This window comes from Schistocerca americana, chromosome 2 (assembly GCF_021461395.2).
Source record: "Schistocerca americana isolate TAMUIC-IGC-003095 chromosome 2, iqSchAmer2.1, whole genome shotgun sequence".
In the NCBI taxonomy this organism is placed as follows: domain Eukaryota; kingdom Metazoa; phylum Arthropoda; class Insecta; order Orthoptera; family Acrididae; genus Schistocerca; species Schistocerca americana.
In genome coordinates, this window is record NC_060120.1 from 513,325,368 (window position 1) to 513,349,580 (window position 24,213).

Sequence of the window (24,213 nt, forward strand, 5' to 3'; positions counted from 1 at the left end):
TTACTGTCCTCTTCAAGCAAGTATACCTTATAAATGCTTTGATCTTGTTGGTTTGTTATTTGTTTGGTTATTTTCTTCCATTTTGTAAAAAGATCTATTCTGGAGATTAGTAGGAAATGATCTGATCCTATATCTTGTCCTCTATAAACTCTTGTATCCCTTCACATTTATAAACGTATGGGTTTACCGTGGTAGGGTTGCCGAATCCAATGATGCACGCTACACCACGTGTAATAAACACCATTAGCCCCCCCCCTAGAGTGTGGAGCACAAACATAAATATTGGGGCATACATGTAAAGGGAACACCCAGGGGGGAGGGAGAGGGTGTTTAATCAGAAACCATACCTTACATTACATTACATTAGTAATTGAAGTCTTCGAGCCAACGAGGGGGGCGGATGGTCCTGCCTGACCGGGTGAATCCTCGTACAGCAGTTGAGGGATCTGGGGAGGGGATGGTGGGTTGTGAGGGGCCAGGATAGCAGATCTGAATGCCTGTGGCGGTACGTAGGACTTTGACCGTTGATGAGTCAGTACCAACAGGCAAGGGGACAGACTGGAGGAGATGAATGTGAGTTAAGTTGTCACTGGGGAAGCTGGCTTGTTCGTAGAAGATGTACACATTACCCGGCTGCATAACAAAAAACACATTAGAGCTGCAAATAAGATCTGTGTTGACATTCACTACCACTTCCTTATACGGGTTGACAGAATCTCCACACAAGTCGTCATCGGTGACATCACACGCTCTGAGGCTGGTCCCTGATACATCACTGAAGCCTAACAGGGGAGAGGCGAGGGGCTGCCTGTAGGAGGGTAAGTCATCACACGCATCACTCTGCATAGGAATGTCACACGCACCTGTAGCACTGTCACACGACTGGGAGTGGGGAACGTCACACGTGTGGGAATGGGCGTCGCTCATCCATGGACTGTCGGTAGATGCCTCATGCGAGGTGGGTGCAGCAGGGGATGGGGTCTGACTGGGTGGGGTATCGGGCAGTTCTCCCAGAGTCCATGCAGGTTTGAGGCGGCAGACGGATACCGTTTGAGGCGTGCTGTTAATGAGCACTTCGAACGTGTTGGTACGCCGTGATATGACTCTGTGCGGGCCCGTATATGGAGGTTTGAGTGCCGGTCGGATGGTGTCATCACGCACCATGACATGAGTGCACGACGCCAAGTCCTTATGCAGAAATACGGGAGGGGGCGTGTGTGGTCGAGGAGGCGGCACGCGGATGTTAGCAATTAGCTCCTTGACCTGCCCGACGAATGTCGAGTCGCAGATTTGATCTGGAGGAAGTGAAGGCTCGACTAACTCTGCTGGGAGTGTGAGGGGTTCTCCATACAGTACCTCTGCCAGGGGTGCGCCAAGGTCCTCTTTGTACGCGGCCCGAACGCCTAACATTACCCATGGTAAGGCATCGGCCCACTCACCTCCGTGGCACATCAGGGAAGATTTAAGCGTTCGGTGCCAGCGTTCCACAAGCCCATTGCTCTGGGGGTGGTATGCTGTAGTCCTAAATCGTTTCACCCCACACAGTTCACAAAGCTGTCGGAAGAGGGCAGACTCGAACTGGCGGCCCTGGTCGGTGGTGACAGAGACTGGGCAGCGGAAGCGCGAGATCCACATTAACAGCAGGGCTCGGGCCACTGCATCGGCTGTGATAGTAGTGAGAGGAATTACCTCTACCCAGCGGGTAAACCTGTCAATTGCGGACAGTATGTAACGGAAGGGGCCTGAGGGGGGTAAGGGCCCGACGATATCGATGTGTATGTGCTGGAATCTTCTTTTTGCCACATCGAATGTACCCATGGGGGGCTGTGCATGACGTCCTACTTTTGCGCGCTGACAAGCCACACATGCTCGTGCCCAACTGCGACACTGTTTTATCACCCCGGGCCAAACAAAACGTTCAGATACCAGACGTGTGGAGGCGCGAATGCCAGGGTGTGCCAAGTCGTGGATACTATTAAATATGTCCCGGCGGAGAGGTGCAGGAATCACCGGGCGTATGCGTCCTGTTGAAATGTCGCACCAGATGGGTGATGAAAACCCAGGAAGTGTCCGTAACTCTAGTTTGAGTCCTGTTTTGATATCGGAACGCAATGCTGCGAGTTCAGTATCCTCTGTCTGCAATTTAGGGAGCTCACTGAGGTCCAGTTGTGAAGATAAAACCGACACCCGAGACAGAAAATCAGCGAAGACATTGTCTGCGCCTCTGACGTAACGTATGTCATTCATAAACTGACATATAAGGTCCATATGCCTAAAACGTCTCGGGGATGAGTCCTTACCTGGGTTATGGAAAGCGTAAACCAATGGCTCGTGGTCGGTAAATACCACGAGATGGCGACCTTCGATATCGTCTTGGAAATATTTGATAGCAGTGTAAATAGCAAACAGTTCCTGGTCGAAGGTCGACCATTTACGTTGGGAAGCGGTCAGTTTGTGGGAGAAAAATCTGAGCGGCTGTACAACAGAACCCACGGATTGCTGAAGTACTGCCCCACTGCTGTATCACTTGCATCTGTAGTAAGCGAGATGGGAGCATCAGGAATGGGGTGAGCAAGCGTAACAGCTGTCTGTAAGGCTGACTTTAGATTATCAAATGCGCGACGCATATCTGGAGTCCACGTGACCGCCCGAGACTCTGATGTGTTTTTTCCTGCGAGGGCATCCGTCAGTGGGGCTTGTATGTCGGCGGCGCGGGGAATATGTTTACGGTAGTAATTTACCGTTCCAAGGAAGTGGCGGAGGCCCTGAAAATCTTTGGGCAAAGGCACCGTACTAATGGCCTCCACCCGTTCAGTTAGGGGGCGGATGCCGTCGCCAGAAACTCTGTGGCCCAGAAAAGTGACACTGGTGCGGCGGAGTTGTGACTTAGTATTGTTCACTGCGATACCGTTTGCTTTTAATAGTTGGAACACTGTATTTAAATGTTGTTCATGTTCCTCGAGGGAGGAAGAAAAAATTAACAAGTCGTCCAGGTACGCATATGCAAAGTCCAGTTTTCCAACCAGCGAGTCGATGAACCGTTGCCACGTCTGTGCAGCATTTTTAAGGCCGAATGGCATAAACAAATACTCGAACAACCTGAACGGGGTGATGATAGCGGTCTTTTCAACGTCCTCAGGTGCCATTGGCAGTTGGTGGTACGCCTTATGACAATCGACTACACTGAAAATTTGTGCCCCATGCAGCTGGGAAGCAAAGTCTTGAATATTTGGGACGGGATAATTATCTAAAATTGTTCTGGCGTTAAGCGCCCGATAGTCACCGCAGAGGCGGAAAGTGTCATCTTTCTTGGGCACCAAATGAATGGGTGATGACCAACAACTAGAAGAAGGGCGGATAGTCTTATTATCTAAAAGTTCCTGAACAATAGCTTTAGCGTGTTTAAGTTTTTCCGGATTTAAACGCCTAGCCTTTGCACGTACCAGTGGGCCTTCTGTGGTATTTATTCTGTGGACAGTACCGTTATTGATCGCGAACACCGATGGGGATGCTGGACCAGCACCCGTTGCACTGTGACTAACCTGTAATGCACACGTGTGTGTGTCCAAGGCCGGCAGTTCAGCAGCAGTGGCGGTGATCCACTGGTAGTCCTTGTCGAAGCGCTCGGTGGGGTACCTGGTAGCGTCGCGGGTACAGCTTCCGTCCGGCAGTAGAAATGTCACGCGGCGTCGGCTGCAGGTGCGAGGAAGTGGTGCGGGGGTTGGGGGCGTGGCCGTGTGCGACAGCTGGGCGGTCTGCTTACGCGCGTCCGTGAGCTTGGCTTGCACGGCGGCGATGCGTAAGTGGAGGGCCCCATTGCTGTCCCGAAGTTCGTCGTTGTGTGATCTAAGAGAAAGCACTGCAACAGCAGTTTCCGCTAGCTCACACAGCAGAATGGCGCTTTCGGATGAGAGGGGTAAGATATCTGAACCGGTGGTACGGTCTCCCGAGTTAAAGGTTAGTGTACCTCGTTGTAGGTTGGGTGACAGTGCGTGGGCTAAGAGAAAATCTACCCCAAGCACGGGTTCATCCACATCCGCGATAACGAAAGTCCACTGTAAGGGCGTATTAATGTCCTGCAGTTTAAGGCTTAAATTCGTTATTCCATGAGAGCGGATCAGGGAATTATTGGCGGCTCGAAGCGGGGGGCAAGGCTGAAGCTCGAATTTAATACCTGCGGACAAAGGTATCACACTAACCTCGGCCCCCGTGTCGACTAGAAATGAAAGGCAAGACACTGCATCTTTCACGTACAAGCTTCCTGGCGCGTGAGGAGAAGAAGTATTTAGTGATAGGCGTCTGTGCGGTGCAACGCGGCCCATAGCGCCTGAATTGGGTCGCGTTATTAGTTTGGGAACGCGCATGGAGAACGACATTTCTTAGCCGCGTCGCCAAAGTGGGAGTGGAAATAACACCAAGCGGGGCGGCGCGTGGCGTCGCCCGTCGCGCTGGTTGAGGTCGAAGCAGCAGTGGAGGGGGACTTGTTTGTAGTTCCCTCCGATGGCGATGCTGCAGTAGTGCTGGTAGGAGAGGAGTTACTGCGGCGGTTGCCAGGCGGCGTTGGCTCCGCGCGCATGCGTGGAGCGAGTCGTGCGCACTCTGTACTGCAGGATGGGAACTGCCGCGCAGGTGTGCCAACCCCTGAGGCCTGAGGGCACCCTGGCGGGGTATGCGGGGGGGCATAATGTTGTAAACCTGGTCTGCGATCTTCAGTTTGGCATCTAGTGGGGCCGAAGTTACATGTAGAAGGTGAAATTGAACTTGCGGGGGAAGTTTCAGCAACCAGATGGTCCAAAGTGTAATGTCCGGCATGTGATGCGTGTCAATCATAGCGCGGAGATGACGCCAGAGTTGCGACGGGGACCTGGATCCCAGCGATTCCTGACTGATGAGGCGGATAGCTTCCTCTGTCGATGTGGATAGTCGCTCGAGGATGGTGCGTCGGGCGAACGCATATTTGTCCGTAGCAGGGGGCGAAGCCACAATGTCGCGGATCAGATCCAGTTCGTCATGGAGGTGACACAGTAAGCATAGGAACTTCGAATTGTCGTCGGCGACGCCGTGTAGCTGCAAGACGTGGTCGACCAAGGCAAACCATGTGCGTGGGTGATCCTTGCGAAGGGGTGGTAGCTTCGGCCAACGGGTGGGAAAGTCTTGACATAAATGTTTATCAGAAACTGTCTCTCCCTGTCCATAGTTCTGCAACGTAATTGTCTCGGGTGCAGTAGCGGTGCACCAGCTTCCGCCACTGTCAGTGGCACGCGGCACGGTAGGTGCGGCTGGCTCGACCTTGGTCGAGAAATCAACGAATCGAGCGGTCGACGGAGTAACGCCGACGGGCGTAGAATGGACCGGCGCGGTAGAATCGACCGTAGTCGACCGATGTGCGGCGAACGACGGAATATAGTTTCCGGGCCCCTCCCCTACAGGTGCATTAAAATAGTTAAAATCCTCTAATGTTTGTGGAACACACGCGGCAGGAACGGCGTGTGCCGTCGGAAACACTCGTAAAGTGGACGCTGGTGGTGTAGGGGGGGTTGGTGCAAAATCCGGAGTTCCGGCTGAAATATGAACTCTCCTGTCTTGAGCGTCCGGCTCGATTTGTACAGTCACTGATTCGGGTGGAAAATTCACACTTGCACTTGGGAAACGTGTAAACATAGTCACTGGGGTTTGAGCACATTGCGTCGGCTGTTGAGCACTCGGAACACATGGCTGTGGAATTGTATAAACACTGTCCTGTTGAGTACAGCTAGTCGATGTGTTCGGAAACTGCGTAGAACTATTGCGGACGCCCGGTGGATAATTGTAAAACCATGCCGAAGCGTCCGTTGGAACACTTAGTTGGCACGTGTTCGGTGTAGCAGGCGGCCAGCGATCCATTGTGTACTGCTCGATGGTATAAGATTTCGTTGTAGCACTCGCGAACAAAATTCGGGGTCACCAGTATGGGTTTAGCGTGGTAGGGTTGCCGAATCCAATGATGCACGCTACACCATGTGTAATAAACACCATTTTTATTTCTCGTAAGCACACATATACAGTTGTTTACATTCTGAATTCTTGGTACACGTCCGTACACTTTCACGCGCGACCACAGACTGGGGCAAAGAGCTTGCCAAAAACAAAGATATTACCCGCGACTTGGTCGATAGTCGCCACAAACGTTTATAGATGATCACTAAAAATTCTTGAAAGAGAATGTTTCTACATGAACTAATGATCTTATTGTTACCTTTTATTAAGAAACTGAACTGCAAATAACGAAGTTTTGCTAATCTCTGCTCAAATAAGAAATTGAATATTTTGCATAATGTACTTAAGATTTAGAATTGTAGTGAATAGGGCTATCCAGACTTGTTACATCTTGACATCACTCAGAATAAGGTAATTAATAAATTTCAGTTTGCTCTGTGCAGAACAAACCAGTTTTCAATTTAAGAATCAGGCGCTGTACAGTCAACTTTCGACACGGACAATTTGCCTGTTTCACAGGAGAACGAAGATGTGGTGGAGGTTCACTCACGTAAACAACATCGCATTGGGCCGCAACGCTCGCAGCGAAAACAGCAACCACAGAAGCAGGTGCGTTCCGCACTTCCTTCTTGTCCACGTTTCATACAGCATGACAGGGCCACGTGTCCAAAACGTTGGGTCACGTGTAATTCATGTAGGAAAAAAGGCCACATTGCTTCTGTGTGTCAGTCCCCTAAAGTTCCTGTCGACGAGGATGAGGCATTGGACATGGATGTTAACTGTGTGCTTTCTCAAACAAATAAGTTGTTTGTTACTGTTCGTGTTCTGGATAAAGACATTCGCATGCAAGTGGACACTGGCTCTGCAGTAACTCTCATTAATTCTCACACATATTTGGAGTTGGGCTCCCCTCCCTTGTCTCCAGTTACGCGAAATCTGAGAACTTATAATAAACAGAAAATTCCTATCATTGGCCAATTTGATGCTTCCACTGCCTACAAGTCTGTTGTTAGGCCCCTCACGTTTTATGTGGTGGATCATGTGGGCACTGAAAACCTGTTCGGTTATGATGCTCTCCAGTTGTTCGGGTTCTCCATTGATGATGATGTGCACCTCATATCTGAGGATATTCCGTATCAACAGCTGGATGGATTGTGTTCTGAATTTTCGTCCGTGTTCTCTGCTGGTCTGGGTCGTGCCAAGAATTTTGAAGCCCACATTACTCTTAAACCTACAGCTCGCCCTAAGTTTTTCCGGGCACGCCCTATTCCTGTGGCATTGCATGCACCTGTCAAGGCTGAGATAGGCAGGTTAACAGCTTCAGGGATTCTCCTTCCTGTTACCTCCAGCGAATGGGCATCGTCAATCATGGTGGTTTCTAAACCAAACGGGAGTCTGTGATTGTGTGGTGATTTTAAAGCCACTGTCAACACTCAGAGCCTCATTGACACTTATCCTCTTCACCGTCCTGAGGAGTTATTTACCAAGCTCACTGGGGGCCAGTTCTTTTCCAAACTTGACTTATCGGAGGTGTACCATCAGTTGCCGTTGGATGCTTCTTCCAAGGAATTTCTCGTCATCAACACTCCTTGTGGGTTGTATCAGTACCAGCGGTTACCATTTGGCGTCGCTAGCGTGCCGGCCATTTTTCAGCAGTTTTTGGGACAGCTCACGGCTTCCGTTCCCGGCTGCATAAACTATCTGGATGACATTGTTGTCACGGGGGCCTCCACTGAGGAGCACCTTCGCAAATTGCGTTCACTGTTTCGGGTTTTGCATTCGACTGGGTTGAGGTGCAATCTGGCCAAGTCACAGTTCTTCCAACCCTCCATTGTGTATCTTGATTTCCACTTGTCCCGTGAGTGTATACATCCTCTACGTCAGCACGTTGTGGCCATTACCGCTCTACCCCAGCCGTCTACGGTCAAAGAACTTTAGGCGTTTCTAGGCAAGATTGCCTATTATCACAAATTCATTCTGTCCGCAGTGGTGGTAGCTCATCCTCTGCATCAGCTGTTACGCAAAAACGTCCCTTTCTGTTGGTCCGACGAGTGTGAGCAGGCTTTTGTCCGCCTGAAGGCTCATTTGCAGTCGGCGCCTTGTCTTGGCACATTCTGTCCGGGTCAGCACTTGGTTCTGGCAACCGAAGCGTCACAGGATGGTCTAGGGGCTGTTCTCGCCCATCGGTATGAGGATGGGTCGGAACGACCCATCGCCTATGCTTCCAAGACCCTCAACGATGCGCAACGGCGTTACTCTCTAATCGAAAAGAAGGCGCTCGCTATCATTTATGCTCTAAAAAAGTTCAGCGTTTTTTTGTATGGTTCTAAGTTTCACCTCATCGCCGACCACAAGCTGCTGGTCTCTCTGTTCAGCCCATCGGCGTCGCTTCCAGATAAGGCAGCTCACCGCCTGCAACGTTGGGCCTTATACTTGTCTCGTTTTCACTATGAGATTCACTATTGCCCCACGGCCCAGCATGCGAATGCTGACGCATTGTCGCGATTGCCGATGGCCCCCGACCCTGTTTTCAATCGTGATGAACTACTCTGTTTCCACACTGATGAGGAAGAACGTCGTGCGGTCAAGGGTTTTCCAGTTACAGGTTCGCAGGTCGCGTTGGCTACTGCGCGGGACCCGGTCCTGCGTCAGGTGATCGGTTTTGTTCAACGGGGTTGGCCGGACAGGACCAAGGGCCGGGCTTCGGATCCCCTTTGCAACTACCATGCCTTGCACCTTCGTCTGTCTGTTTGTGATGGTGTTGTTCTTCTGGCCACGGATGGCGCATCTCCACGGGTCATGGTGCCAGCGTCTCTTTGCAAAGATGTTCTCAAACTGTTGCGTGAAGGCCATTGGGGTATTTCTCAGACTAAGTCCCTAGCCCGCAGGCATGTTTATTGGCCCGGTATTGATTCGGACATCGCCCACATGGTTGCTGCATGTGGTCAGTGTGCTCAACAACTGGCTGCACCTCGTTCAATGCCCTCTCCGTGGCCTGATCTGGGCAGCCATGGGAACGGGTGCACGCTGACTTTGCCGGCCCCTTCCTCGGTACTTATTGGCTACTGTTGATTGATGCCTTCTCAAAGTTTCCGTTTGTTGTTCGATGTCCATTGCCCACCACTGCAGTGACGACGCTGGCTTTGTCCAAAATCTTTGCGCTACAAGGTCTTCCATCCACAATCGTCACGGACAATGGCCCTCAGTTCTCTTCACAGGCCTTCCGTGATTTTTGTACTGGACAAGGGATTCATCATGTTACAGCACCGCCCTTCCATCCGCAATCAAATGGGGAGGTCGAGTGCCTTGTCCGCACTTTCAAAAGCCAGATGAAAAGATTCCCTAGTGGTTTTTCCACAGATGACGCTCTGCTGCAATTTCTGAGTTCTTATCACTTCACGCCTCTGGGTGATTGCAGCCCTGCTGAACTCTTGCATGGCCGCCAACCACGCACTCTACTGCACCTGCTTCACCCTGTCAGGCCTTGTGCTGTGTCCCCTAGTGCGGGAAAATACTCAGTGGGCGCTGACATGTGGGCACGAGGGTATGGATCTCGCCCTAAATGGATTCCAGGGGTGGTCAAGGCTCTTCGCGGCTGCCGGCTTTGTGAAATACGTACGGACGACGGCATGGTTGTTCGCCATTATGACCAGATGCGCCCACGAGTGGTGGCCATGCCGGTGCCACCGCCCCTTCCTTCGCCTCCGCCAGCCCGAGAAGCCAGTCATGTCACTGCTGCCGATCTACCGATCTACCGTACGTGTTGATGCAGCCGATGTCGCTACCGCGTCCGCGTACGCCGGAACTGGCCCCAGTCGCGACGCCGCCTCCTCCAGGACCCATCTCGCTGGAGCACACCCCCAGGTCCACGACGCCTATGGATGCTGCTCCGGAGTCCAGGAGGCACGTTCCACGCAGGAGCTTCCGTCCTGGACATTTTCGACCATACTCTCGTGTCTCTCAGCAGGATCTTCTCGGGGCCTCACAAGAGGCCATGGATGTCTCCGCACTGTCCATGTCTCCCAGGAAGTGAGTTTTTTTTTTTCAAGGGGGGAAAAGTGTTGTGACAGTGCCATGACATTTATCAGTGCCGCCACGACAGTACGCACAAACGGCGATAGAGGTGCTCCACAACTCGGTTGAGCGCGGGAGCGCTACCTAGCTACGAACGGCGCTGGCCGCATGTCACGGCATGGCAGTCGAATAAGAGATACTGAGTTGTTATCATGTAACCAGCTATTGTTTCTAAGTGAGTGTGTTTGAATATCCATGCAATTATTGGTGATTAAAGGTTATAACAGATCTTAAATATCTAAGCTCAGAAACTTTTGTGTTACAGATATCAGATTTTGAAAATGAAACTGTCAAAAAGTTGACTTACTTTTCCTTAGTCCCTTAATGTATTATGGTGTCATATTCTGGTGTAACTCATCATCCAGAAGGAAAGTGCTTGTTACAATGAGGTATATGATAAATATAATGTGTGGTGTCCACTCTAAAACATCTTGCAGACTGCTCTTTAAGCAGTTGTGCATATTAAAAACAGACTCACAAAATATTTACTCCAATATGAAATTTGTTTGTCAACAATGAATTACAGTGTGAAATCAGTGGTAACAGTCATGAATATAATACTAGAAGGAAAACTAATTTACACTATCCTTCTTTCAGCCTTAGCATGTCACAGAAAAGAGTAAAGCATTCAGCCAGAAAATTCTTTGATCACTTACCAAGTGATATAAGGAATTTAATAAATAGCAAAAGTCATTTCAAATGCAAAGGAAATCTCTTCTGCTTGACAACTTCTTCTTCTCCACAGAATAATTTATGAATGTGCATTTAAATGGTATTAAATCTATGAGCTCCTTCACAGACGAGGTGACTAATTCTTGCTTGTGAGGCACCGTTGATCTAGAAGGTGGCTGATTTGAATCTTGGCTGCAGAAAATTTTCACCATCAAGTCCAGCAACAAGATTAGAGGTGATAGTCTAGAATTCCTGCTCAACAGCTATTCTGTCAGTGACCTGGGTTCAGATGCAGAATTCTCATAAAGTGAGGGCATGTTACACCACTAACAATGATTTGTCTGCTAAATATGGTGGCCTTTATGTTTGTTTCTGAGGAGGCTATGTACTGGCATCGGGCTTCTCCTTGCATCTACATCCTCAACAGCAACAACACAAACATCGCACTGCACTACACAGACAGTCATCACAGTTACCTATACGAAATCAGTTACAGTGAAGGAAATTGTTGCGACAGATGCCGAGTGGCATCAAATGAGAGACTTGCACCAGGCTGCGAGCTACGTGAATAACTGAATTTGGGAGACACTTTCCTATGTATTATTTTTAGTTTCAAAATTATATTGTGCTGCCTTTGTAGATCAGGTAGTGTGATTATCATTAGTGAATATTTGCATCCAGCTAGGTAAATACTGAGCTGGTACCCATGCCCCACCTCAGATACACATTATATAAACACTTAGAAAATGTTCTCACACTTGAACACGTGACTTAACTCAAGACACAGGCAGATGAGGTACACTAATTCTGTCGCAGGACAAGTGGTGGGAGCACGAAGGACATCCAACCACTAACTGTTACTAACATGAGCAAGACCCACATAACAAAGCCAATTACATAGAGGATCAGTAAAAGGTGAGGAAGAAAACAAAAATATTGTAGTACTTCTGTGTATGGATGCATATAACTTAGATTTTTTTGTTTGCAATATAAAGATTTGTTATGTTGAAATGGTTAAAATTCCATTTCACAAGATGTTTTTTGCTAAATTATGACAGAAAATGTGGTCAATATTCTGCCTTACATCATGTGATGTTTTTATTGCAGGTTTGTGCAAGTCATAGGAGGCAGGTGTCTGAAATACTAAGAACATATTCTAATGCATTACACACACCAAGAAGAATGCCTACAAATAAATATCAGTGCAAGAGCAATGTGAAGTTAACATCATTCTTTGCTTTGATTGTTAACTTGCACTTCAGTTTTGCGTATACAAAAGATAACTTTATTGTTGAAGGTGACAAAAATTCACCAGTTGTAAATCAATCACAAAATACAATATGTTCCAAAACTGCAATAGGAGATGATCTGAAACCAAATATTGTCCTGATTATGGCGGATGACCTGGGCTGGGGTGACTTTGGCTCATACTGGCCTCACACAGCTTTGACACCAAATGTTGATGCCATTACCAAGGAAGGAATGAGGTAAATAATTAAAAGGTTACATTAAATCCCTTCAACAAGTAAATTTTCTTGAAAGACAACTGTTTCTTTAGTAATTTTAATTTGAGATAATGTTTAATGTGGCTGATAAGTAATTTCTTACTTCAGTCATTATTATACATTTCAAATGAAGGAAGCTCTGGGTAGACACTTAACATGTCTTCTTTACGGTAAGTAGCAATCTATCTTTCCTCCATTGTTGTTATTATACACTTCAAATGCATATCCCCTTCAAGATTTATGTAATTCACACCTGTAATGTTTAGAAATAAAATATTGATGGCATTGTGAGATCAGATAACTTTTCATTTGCTTTTGGAAATGATGTTATACTGCATGTAATATGGCACCCAACTATTATGCAGTGTTTTGCACTTTCCTTGGGATGTTTTCTCATTTTGCCCTTCATTATCTTTGTGCACTGTCAAACTACAGGATGGTCAAAATCAAACTGGCCCAGATAATACTTCATGCATCTTAAGATAGGCAATCCAACCCTGCACAAGTGTCCACTTCTGGTTGTCAGCACGTTTTTTCAGTGTGTCCAAAGAATTAAAATTACTGGAGCTGCTATACCAGTAATGCTACAGTTAGTGAACACCATAGTGTTAACTAATACTCGTGGGCAGGGATTGTCTGGCTGGTACTGATTCCATGGCACATAAATACCATGTAACTAGTGTTTTTTAAGACAATTACAGGGCTGGGTCAGCAATGTTCTACACAAAAATTTTGGCAGAGAAGCCCTCCTTCTGATTGTTTCAAGCATTAATCTAGATGGCAACCCTCAATTATGAAGTTGAGGATCGAACAAGATGCAAGGTTGAGAATGATCCCAGCTCTTGCATGAAGACAGCATTACTCTTTTAGTATTATTACAAGCCCAGCTTGTGTTCAGTGACACACGTCAGTGTGGATGTCAGAAAATTATGTGCAAGAAAGAACAACCTTATGTTGGTGTGACTGTTGTAGAATCCTTTTACTTCCCTGCACTGTATGCAACATGGTCTAGCACTGAATGCTTTTGGTATTATGTTACTTACATCACTGATAGCCAGAAGTAATCAGCCTGACAAAAGCAGAATCCAGTTTCTGATATTCGCAATGTATTTTGCATAGATGAGCCTGTAAAGTAATGAACAAAATGAACTATATAATCTTTGACATAAGAATACACATGTTATGAATTTTATCATAGTTACATACAAAAGAGCAAGTGTGTGTGTGTGTGTGTGTGTGTGTGTGTGTGTGTGTGTGTGTGTGTGCGTGTGTGTGTGTGTGTGTAAAATTGTATGTTAAAATAATAAATGAAGTGAAAGAGTGTGTACAAAAAACAATTAAGATTTTATATGTGCTCTCACTTTTTGTTGGTAAAATTGTTAAAGAGTATTTCAAATTGAGAACCGTATGCATTACGACACATTCATACACAATGTTCAACTGATGAACGTACTTCTGTCTGAAGTAATCATATTACATGCAACAGCAATTCACTCTCCCATATCCTCCACAGTTACTAGAATTTTCCTGTAGACCACATTATTGACTCAACCTCAGAGAAAGGAGGGTAATGATATCAGGATAGGCAGTTGTGCTGGATATCTCTGAATAGGACTGCTGCTTTCCACCCATTGGTTTGAAAATAAGCATTTTAATGCATCTCTTGCTACTGAATAACTATGGGCTGGACATCCGTCATGTTGGAACTACATCATTTGGCTTCTCATGGGCATATTTTTAATAACAGGAGTAAAGTATTTATCACAAAATGAGTGTAAATTTTCCCATTTAATGTACCATCAATTAAATAAGAGGTAATCATGTGCTGTCTGACTATACCACACCACACATTCACATTCCAGTGTTGTTGGTCAAACATCTGATGAAGCCAATTTTGTTTTCTGTTTGGTACTATGCAAAAAGATACTGAAAATCACTACTATTTCTGTTGTAGTGTAGGGAAATATGGAATGAGTAATATTTATTTTTATGAAAAATACACAGAACCCTTCTTTAGCTGATACAACCTGGCAAGGGCTGGCACGCAGATTAATTGTAGTACCTGGAAGAAATGTCACTTATGCAGCTTCATTGCTAGCAATCTTTCATTGTATTTCTGTTCTTGGGTCAAAACTTCCTCTCTCATGGAGTGGGGCGAGGTAAACAGTGTCTACCTGGGAACCATTCTGCATACAGTTCTGCTGCTCTTGATGCACTTTGATGACATTATCTATAAATTAGGAGCATGTTGATCCATTCTTCATTAGTATATGGCATTGGATTCCTGAAAGTAATTAATGCATTACCAGTGATTTGATTATGTGGATGTTTTACAAGCAACACACAGTTAAGGATTTACAGCATCCCTCATAACAAACATGATCTATGTAGTAAGTGATTCAACTGCACTCAGGTAACTATAGATGGTTCAGTGTGTTCAATGTGTTTTTACTCTGTGATTTTTTGTTAGATCTGCAAAGTCATCATGATCTGCTATTCTAGTGTCAGTAAATAGCATAGCTCAGTTAAAAAAATTGATGCCTGCTCCTTGGTTATTAATTAAGTTGCAAGAAAACATTGTTGTTTGTTCCATGATCCCCTGGTTGCTGTTCATGTAGGTGAAAACAGATTACAAATATCATTAGTATATCAAATGTAATTTGAGGTAAAAAAGTTAGGTGCCTCATTGTGTATGATTTATGGCTATAGAGATATACAGGTAAGTCTATAATTTTGTAACTGAAACAGTAAAAATGTTCACAATAAAATTCTTTTCCACTAATGGGTCATAGAGCAATATTTTCACAAATCCATCCTCCATGTTAAGTATAAACCTACCTTTTAATTGAAACTTCCTCGCAGATTAAACTATGTGTCAGACCAGGACTCAAACCTGGGAACTTTCCCTTTCGTGGGCAAGGTCTCTGCCAACTGAGTTACCCAAGTGCAACTCACAACCCATTCTCACAGCTTTCTTTCCACCAGTATCCCACCTCCGACCTTCCAGACTTCACAGAAGTTATCAAGAATAACTTGTAGGATTAGCACTTGCAGAAGAAAGAATAGTGCAAAGATGTGACATGCCCACAGCTTGGGGGCTGTTTCCATAATGAAATTTTTCATTCTGCAGCAGTGTGTGCACTGATATGAAAGTTCCTGGCAGATTAAAACCGTGTGTCAGGCCAGGACTCAAACTGGGACTTTTGCCTTTCACAGGCAAGTGCTGTACCAACTGATCTACCAAGCATGACTCATGACCCATCCTTACAGCTTTACTTCTGCCAGTAGCTCATTTACCACCTTATAAACTTCATGGACTTTTCCCTGCAAACTTTTTTTAATGTCCAAGAAAGTTGCACATCACTGCATACTGTGCTTCAGAGTGACATAAGTTCATTCTGACTACATTTTATTTAATTACTCATATTTGAGCCCAATACACTGCCATGTCTGTGTATGAAGTTTCAAATGGTGTGGGGTGAGTCTGAAACTTTCTCTATGACAAATATGATACAAGTATCTGAAACAGGAATATCTGAGTATATTTTGATCATCTTATGCAATATCATACAACTCAAATGGTCTACTGGTGCCATAGCAGAACATCGATGACCACACACAAAATGAAACATTGTGTGTAAAATTTGTTGGAGTCAGTGTGGACGGCGAGCTTACAAAATGTCAACACCTAGGTAGGCTTAACAAGTGTCACATTTTGTCATGTTTTATACAAAGACACATTCCTCAGTCTACTTACTTGGAGATATAGTTGCTACCTTACATTGCTTAATTTCATATCACGTAGTCTTAGAGAACTATCTCATGGGGCAATACAGTTAATTCATTCATTTACACTTACTGCTGAACTACAACCAGGAAGAATTCACTGAATTTAATGGTTAATGAATTGAGCTTAATATACATTGAAATGGTACTAAACTGGTGATGTCACTGTAAATCATTGGTGGTGCATGTTGCAATGAAGTTTCCTACTCTGAAATAGTTTTAGTTGGTGGTCAAACTATTCAATAACACACATAACATCATTGATTTAAGTTGAATATCTTTTCACTTTCATTCACATTGAAGCACACTTCAATGATTACCAGATCACAAACTTTCCTTTATACTAATAATGTTATGAAATTTACCATATAGCGGAGATGCTGAGCCGCAGATAGACATAACAAAAAGACTGTCACAAATAAATATTTCAGCCAGTAAGGCCCACACACGCACACACGCACACACAAATGCAACTTACACACAACTGCTGTCTCAGGCAACTGTAGCCACACTTTCATAATATTGTTACACTCCATCCCAGATTTTCCATTGTTTGAGATTTATATTAATAACTGTTTGACAGTCAGAATATGTTCTGATCATCCCAATTTCTTTCAAGTGAATATTAGTACACCAAGTTAGCTACTGCCCATAATAAGGTCTATACAGTGACAATGTCACCAATTAAGAGTCCCATACTGAAGTCAGGCAAAAGCTGAACTCCTTTTTACAGTTTGGACTTTTCGTATTATCAAACCTTTGCACTGAAATATGACTCAAGTTATATCTGAGAACTGTTATTTTTGCACATAATTGCTGTCAGAAGGATTCCCAATCACATTCTTTTATCACATAGATGCCACTGAAATAATTACTGGGTACAAACTTTGTCACTGATACACTTACAAAACGCTCCCTGCTTGGCAGCTACACAAGCCAACATAGAGATGTAAGCTAGGTGATAGCTAATTGCAGTGATGTTAATGCAGATACCACCATGCTACCCAAGTGATAGCTAAGTTTGGACTGCTGACTTTTGTGTGGTAGAGCTATATAAAGACAGGAATATGGAATATTAATGAACTCAGTAATTACATTCTCCTTTACACTGAGGTGACAAAAGTCATGGGATAGTGATGTGCATATGTACAAATGGAGGTAGTATCATGTAAACAAGATATAAAAGAACAGTGCATCATTTGTACTCAGGTGGTTCCTGTGAAAAGGTATCGGACGTTGATTATGGCCGCACAATGAGAATTAACACTCGGAATGCGGAATGGTGACAAGAAATAGAGGAATGGGATATTCCATTTTTGGAATTGTTAGGGAATTCAATATTTCAAGATCTGCAGTGTCTAGAGTGAACTGAGAATACCAAATTTCAGGCATTACCTTTCACCATGGATAACACAGTGGCTGACAGCTTTCACTTAATGACTGAGAGCATCAGTGTTTGTGTAAAGTTGTCGTTGCTAACAGACAAGCAACGCAGCTTGAAATAACTGCAGTAATCAAAGTGAGATGTATGCCAAACATATCCATTAAGGCAGTGAGATGAAATTTGGCGTTAATGGGTCTTTGCTAACAGCGCAATATCACCTGCAGTGCCTCCCCTGGGCTCATGACCATACTGGTTAGACCTTAGATGACTGGAAAACAGTGGTCTGGTCAGATAAGTCCTGATTTTAGTTGGTGAGAGCTCATGGTAGGGTTCAAATGAGGCACATATACAATGAAGCCATGGACCCAAGTTGTCAACAAGGCACTATGCGAGCTGGTGGTGGCTCCATAATGGTGTGGGCTGTGTTTACACACAATGGACTGGGTCCTGGTTACATTCAGCTACTTGGAGACTATTTCAAGATATTCATGGACTTCAAGTTCTGAAACAACAATGGAATTTTTATGGATGACAGTGGGCCTTGTCACCACACCACAATTGTTTGCGACTGGCTTGAAGGACTTTTTTACAATTTGAGCAAATGATTTGGCCACTGATATCACCTGACATGAATCAAATTGAAAATTTATGGGACATAATCGAGAGATCAGTTGGTGCACAAAATCCTATACTGGCAACACCTTCACAATTATGGTCGGCCATAGAGGCAGCATGGCTCAATATTTCCGTAGTGGACTTCCAACTACTTGTTGAGTCCATGGCAAGTTGAGTGGCCACTCTATGCTGCCAAAAGGAGGTCTGACCTGACATTAGGATGTATCCCAAGACTTTTGTCACCTAAGTGTATAATAATGTAAATGTCAAATTTATTAGAGTTGTTTCTTGGTTATTCAAGTAGGATTTTGTTTAACTGTATGGTAGTTAATTATGAAAATATAAAAGTCAGCTGTACTGTTTGGTTGACACACTGTGTACCTATGTGGTGGTTTACTGATTTTCGTGTAAACTTCTCAGGTTAGTAATTTCCCTATTTCATTCAGTTTCTTAATTAGTGACTTATTCAGATAATCAGATGTACTATCTGGGTCCAAAAAAATTAGGCTAACAAAAATATGTCAAATCTGGGAAATAAATAAGATTAAGATAAGGAAAGGGCAACCAGTTGCCTATAGCGGACTACTGTGTGATACACAGAAACTCATAAGAGAAAACTTTTCACTCTAGCTTACAGGCTCCTGTCCTTTTTTGTAGTAAAAGTATACATATTCGCACCCAACATCACATGAACACTCAAATGTACTCTCCCCATATGTGGTGAGATTCATTACTGACTACTGATTATTGCGAGCAGTTGCATTGACAGATGGCAGTGAGGAGGGTCTAGGGAAGGACACACAAAAGGAGGAGGGGTAGCAGGATAGTGTGAAGCAGGTCTGTGAACACATGAATCAGTGGCTGCACAACAAGACAAAAGGAGTTCAGACTGTAGAGCTGTGAGGTAGAGAAGAGGAGAGGGAGAGGGCAGAAGGGAGGACAGGAAAGAAAAGAAAGGTGGAAATAAATGGGGAGACAGGGAGGGGAAAGGGACGGAAAAGGGGGGGAGAGGAAGGGGGGACAAGAGGAGGTGTAGACAGAAAAGAGAAGCAAAAAGAGCTGAGGCTGTGGGTAACAGGTTACCAGAAGTTTAGGCTTGGTGGAGTGCGAGAGCGCAGAATATGTTGAAGAGACAATTTCAACCTGGATATCTCAGAGAAACTTGTGCTAGAAAATAACCTTGTTAATGCAAAGACCTGGGTCTTTTTGAGGGTAATCGGTTATTACTCCACAAAATTTTCACTATCACCTGGTGTGGGAACAATTTCAATTACAGATTTATCTTTAAAAGAAGTGTTTTTTGGACAACTAACTCCACCATTGGGAGTAGCAGCACTGAAATGATCTAGTGAACTACAAAATTTAATAAGCTACTTGTTAGACAGGAATTTCAAAATTTCAAATAAATGAGATACATCTGTTATCAGTTTAGTAATTTAAAAAATTGTTATTTAAAGGAATACAATCATAATAATAATTCTACCTTGTTACATTTATGATACCCCTGTCTACACCACTGAATTAACAGAAAGTTATTGAAAATAATTAACCAGATATTCCAATACAGAACAACCAGTAGTTCTGCATTTACATTTCGTAATTTCAGTTTTAGAAATGAATGACAAATATGACTACCAAATTTTCATAGAACACAAATTTACGATAGTGCATATGCATATGAATCTGAAGTTGGTCATCACTGTACATTACAAAAATACAGATTTGTAAATGTGCAAAAATGATTTTACATTTTCTTGAGTAAATTCTTTTGATACACATTTTTAAACAATTTTTTTAAGTATTTCAAAAATTTTTGATTGCTATAACACTGTCCATTTTAACTTTGAAATGCACTGTACACAGGACAGATAACACCATTTAACATAGTCTTTAGCTACTGTGAAGCACTGAACATGAAAATTCTCTTTATTATACTTTTTTTATTTACTGCACTGCATAGTTTGGGAAAGAACATTATTCTTATCTTAGCCTGATCTCTGGCATCTATTAGTCCATTTCATTGGCACTGCTACTCTTTCTCTGTGACGAAGTTTCCAACCATGTGATGCTCAAGGCATATACTGCACATTTGCACCTGGTGGTCAAAATAGGACCTACTTTTTTCCCAGTGTAGATCAGTTTATAATGAATTCTACTCTGTAAATGATGAAAGTCTATGTGAATGCAGCTTGCCGCTAACTTGGTGTAATGTTTTGTCTGTATAGAAGTGTATCTGTCGCCTTTATCGCTCTTTCACCCTCACACATAAATCGGTACAATAAAGTCAGGGCTTCGTGTTTTCTTATTAGGCTGATCCGTGAAAAGACAGACAAACAATTATGCTAATGGAGGATTCTGAGTAATTTCTCAAATTTCATTCGCTCTCTCTCTCTCTCTCTCTCTGTCCTTTATCTGTGTACAGTTTAACTATATTATTTACGTGAAATCAGCTCCTCTCTGGTGGAGCCCTTCGTCTTAATATTCAGCGGCTGGCTTGGTAGAAAAGATCTTTACATTTGTTATTATTATTAAGCGCTGCATTCAGTTGGGAAAATCGATCGTTTGAACAATTCGTTCAGTTTACGACAGATCTAAAATTTCAGATGTGGACGAAGCCTTTTTGGACGATTTCAAAAAACTCAGAGATTGCAGACTCTCTTCGTCACAGCTGAAACTTCCCAATTAATTACAGGGCCCAGACAATCATCAATGATTCAGACAGAGAACTCATTCGTCATTCACTCTAGAATAAAATGGTCACAAACCTTATTTCTGAGGAAAATTGTATATTGAATCCATTTTCGTACATGTTCCGTTTTCTGTTGGTTCCAAGTCTCATGTAATTTTCTTTTACAGGGTTTTCTTTCTCTTTATATATCACGCTAGCGGCACAAACTTCCTAGCTCGCTTTAACGCGAAGACGAGTAAATAAATCTCTTTTAGCAATCCGATAATCTTCCAACCGATACTTCCGAAGCTGTTCCTTTTTCCCACTATAATAACCATGGAGCATACATTTCTGTACCTCTGTTGTTCCAAAGAATAAACGTGCTAGAAAAATACCTTGGCGTCGACGAGCTGTCGGCGCATATATTACTAGAAAATCTGATCAGATACTTTTCAAACGTAAATACATGTGGATGATTTGGTTGACCATTATTAATTATTGCGTGGTAGTGGGTAATTTTCCGTGGGGAGATTACAATGCCCCTCGCAGCGAGCGAAGTTTGTGAGCTCAATTTTGATTCACCGAACACACTTCGCGAGCTATCTATTAGTGTGGATAACCTGGAAGTGATGATTGTCAGTCCTCCGACTGAAAAAGAATATTATATTTGAGACAGACGAAGAAAATAAATGTTGAAAACAGAAGAAATGAAGAGACCGGTACCGCGGCTGTATTGCTTTTACGTGCATCTAGGTGTTATATTTGCTGTGCACAACCAAGGAAGATGATCTTTCATGAACTGATGTCAGGGTCTACCCATTCGGGAACTTTCTTAAGCAGGGAAACCTTGGAAAACCTCTTAAGCCTAGACCCCCAGCCTACGGTACATAGAAGATAGGAAAGCCTGTAGAAGAAAAAAAAATATAATTTTGAAATAGATCTCTAAAGGAAAGACCGGGATCAATTTGTATCCCGATTTGGAGAAGAGTGGTTTGTGCCTCTAGCAAAAAAAAAACGTTTTACAATAAATAACATGAATTCTCATTTTACAATCTTGCTCCTGGTACAATATCTTGCGGTGCTAAACTCCCCCAGGTCTTGCATGTCCCCGACGTCCACATTTGTAGTCGGTCTTCTACGCGGCCCCCTCTGTAGTTGATCTTCTACGCGGCCCACAATGGGAAGAGTAGAAGGAACAGGGATACTCGAATTCACATGCAACATTCATTCCAAAAGAATTAGCAATGACCAAAAGGAAAACTCTTCCTGTAAGAGAACTGATTAGGTTGCACCGTCCAAGATTCTCCTTTTTGAAAGCAAAATCCTTATGGCTTCATGGATCCTTTTTGTTACGACGTACTTCAAGGAATTCAACCATTAACTAATGATGTTGCCAAAAGCATCATCCGATTTACTCCCTTTTGAATACTCCTTCTGACTTTGCCTCCCCCCTTGTGCTTATAAGTCCAAAAGTTCTAACACATTTTCTATCATTGATTTGTTCTTCGTAATTTAAAGGATTCATGTAACTTACTATAGATTTTGGATTCAAATCATCGAATAATGGAAAGTGTAGTTCATTTTATACCAAGACATCATCTATATTTCCTTGATAAGTCATATAATTTAGCTATACTCAAAACTTTTTATTCTAAATACATATATTTCTTCGCTTGAGTGCTGAAATGTAAAAGTTATTAGCATTGAGGAATGCGGATTCGCTTCTTTCAATTACTCTCTGATTCATACGGTGTTCATCCATGCTCATATATGGAAATGGATTTTTCACACAAAATTCCCAAACGAACACGAACCATTAAATTACTACTGAATCTATGAATATTATTTTCTTTAATCATTCATTAATAAATTAAAAACTCTTAACTTCTAATTATAACACCTATTCCTTTTAGAGTTCAACATGAATCAGTTTATCCTCGCGTTTGTTGCGAGTCTCTTACAAAGCATATCTGTATCGTCTATATCGATTTTAACTCTCACGCCAACGTCAACTGTTTTGCGTCGGAAATTATCTTTGCGGCGTTAACCGTCACTCACGATTCACTACCACAACTCATTCCTTCACACGTTTACACATGTAAGCGTTCACATGAGATTATATATGAATCTTCACTCGAACCTCTTTAGGTTATTCAGCATCATTTGCGGGAAACATTTCATTCTTCTTGAAGGTCAGTTAGATCCTTAATCATTCTTTATGTGCTGTTTAGAATTTTGTGCAGTCCTGATTACTTGCACCTTGATCCCACTATTATATTTTCTGGTAAGGCTTTCCTTTTTCAACAAGTCCAACTCAATTTCTTGTTTATTTACATTTAACCAAATTTTTCCTGTTTTAAAATCTATTCTGCATCCGTATTGACGTAGGCTGTCGACTCCTATAATGCAGTCTACCACCAAATTTTTTACAACAAGGAATGTGCTTAATATTGCTACATTTCCGACTTCTACACTAAGTAGTGACTGCACTTTTACATTAGCCGATCTAGCCCCAACGGCGTCTATTATTCTGCAATTTTGAACTGTAAAAATTGGTACTCGTCTTATATTTCTGATCTTGTTGAATAGAGCCTCCGAAATAACATTTGTGGTTGCAGCTGTGTCTAAAACCGCCACTATCGGTACAGTCTCTAAAATGACTTGCACTTCGGCTACTGCCACCTGTTCCTTATCCTCATCTTGGGGTTCTAAGTCCTCGGTCAATTCATCTGCCAGTAATCGTCCATCATTATACGTTAGCATTGGTACACATATCCTGTTGCCCCTCAACCAATTGTTGACCGCTCCTCCGGGGCACGAGTGGGTCCATACAAGTTTGTTGGATTTTGATTCGCCTGGTGGTTGACATCGTCCGTCACTTCGGTAATTACCGGTTCATTCGCAGATGTCCGTCCCCACTGATGTTGGTTATTTGAGTTTATTCCCCCCGGTTGATTCCACTTTCTATTACCGTTATTGTTCCAGGCTTGCGGTCTGAAATTCCTTTCGTTTCTCCATACGGGATTGTATCTTTTCCCATTCCTGTTGTTCCTTGGATAGCCCCTCGCAAGACTATTGCCGGTATTACTGTTGAGATTTTGAGGGGTTTCTCCACTATTTATCGATCTCTGTGCGTTTACTTGCCTACCATTTGGCGGAGGTTCTATCTCCCTATATTGGAATCTGTTGTTACGGGCTTTCTGGTTTTTTCTCTTCTATAATGTCTATATGATCTAACGTCGTGAGGAACGACTCCAGGTCTTTATCATTGCCGTAAATTAATTGATTCCGTATACTAGTTGGTAGTCTTGCCTTAAGTATGTTTATTATGTCTGGCAAAGGCCTGTCCCAATATCTAGTTTTATTTATATTTTTTTCAAAATACTTCCTAAGGCTTCCTTTTGAAAAAGAGAATGGCTCTGGGTAGAGCACATCTTGCCTTAGGCGTTCCTGTACCCCTTCTGACCAGAATTTTGCTAAAAACGCTTTCTCAAAATCTTCATAGGTCGAGCAAACAGAAGTCATGTCCGAGG

General features: G+C 43.6%; 1 protein-coding gene across 3 annotated transcripts in view; it reads left to right on the forward strand.

The window, feature by feature from the left end:
• The window catches only part of LOC124595065 (arylsulfatase G-like), a 130,870-nt gene that overhangs the window by 27,969 nt on the left and 78,688 nt on the right, over window positions 1-24,213 (forward strand). For all 3 annotated transcript variants that reach the window (XM_047133643.1, XM_047133644.1, XM_047133642.1), the window contains exon 2: window positions 11,830-12,209. In XM_047133643.1, coding sequence (XP_046989599.1) covers window positions 11,905-12,209 — 305 coding nt within the window. In that variant the 5' untranslated portion in view covers window positions 11,830-11,904. The remainder of the gene's footprint in view (window positions 1-11,829; window positions 12,210-24,213) is intronic.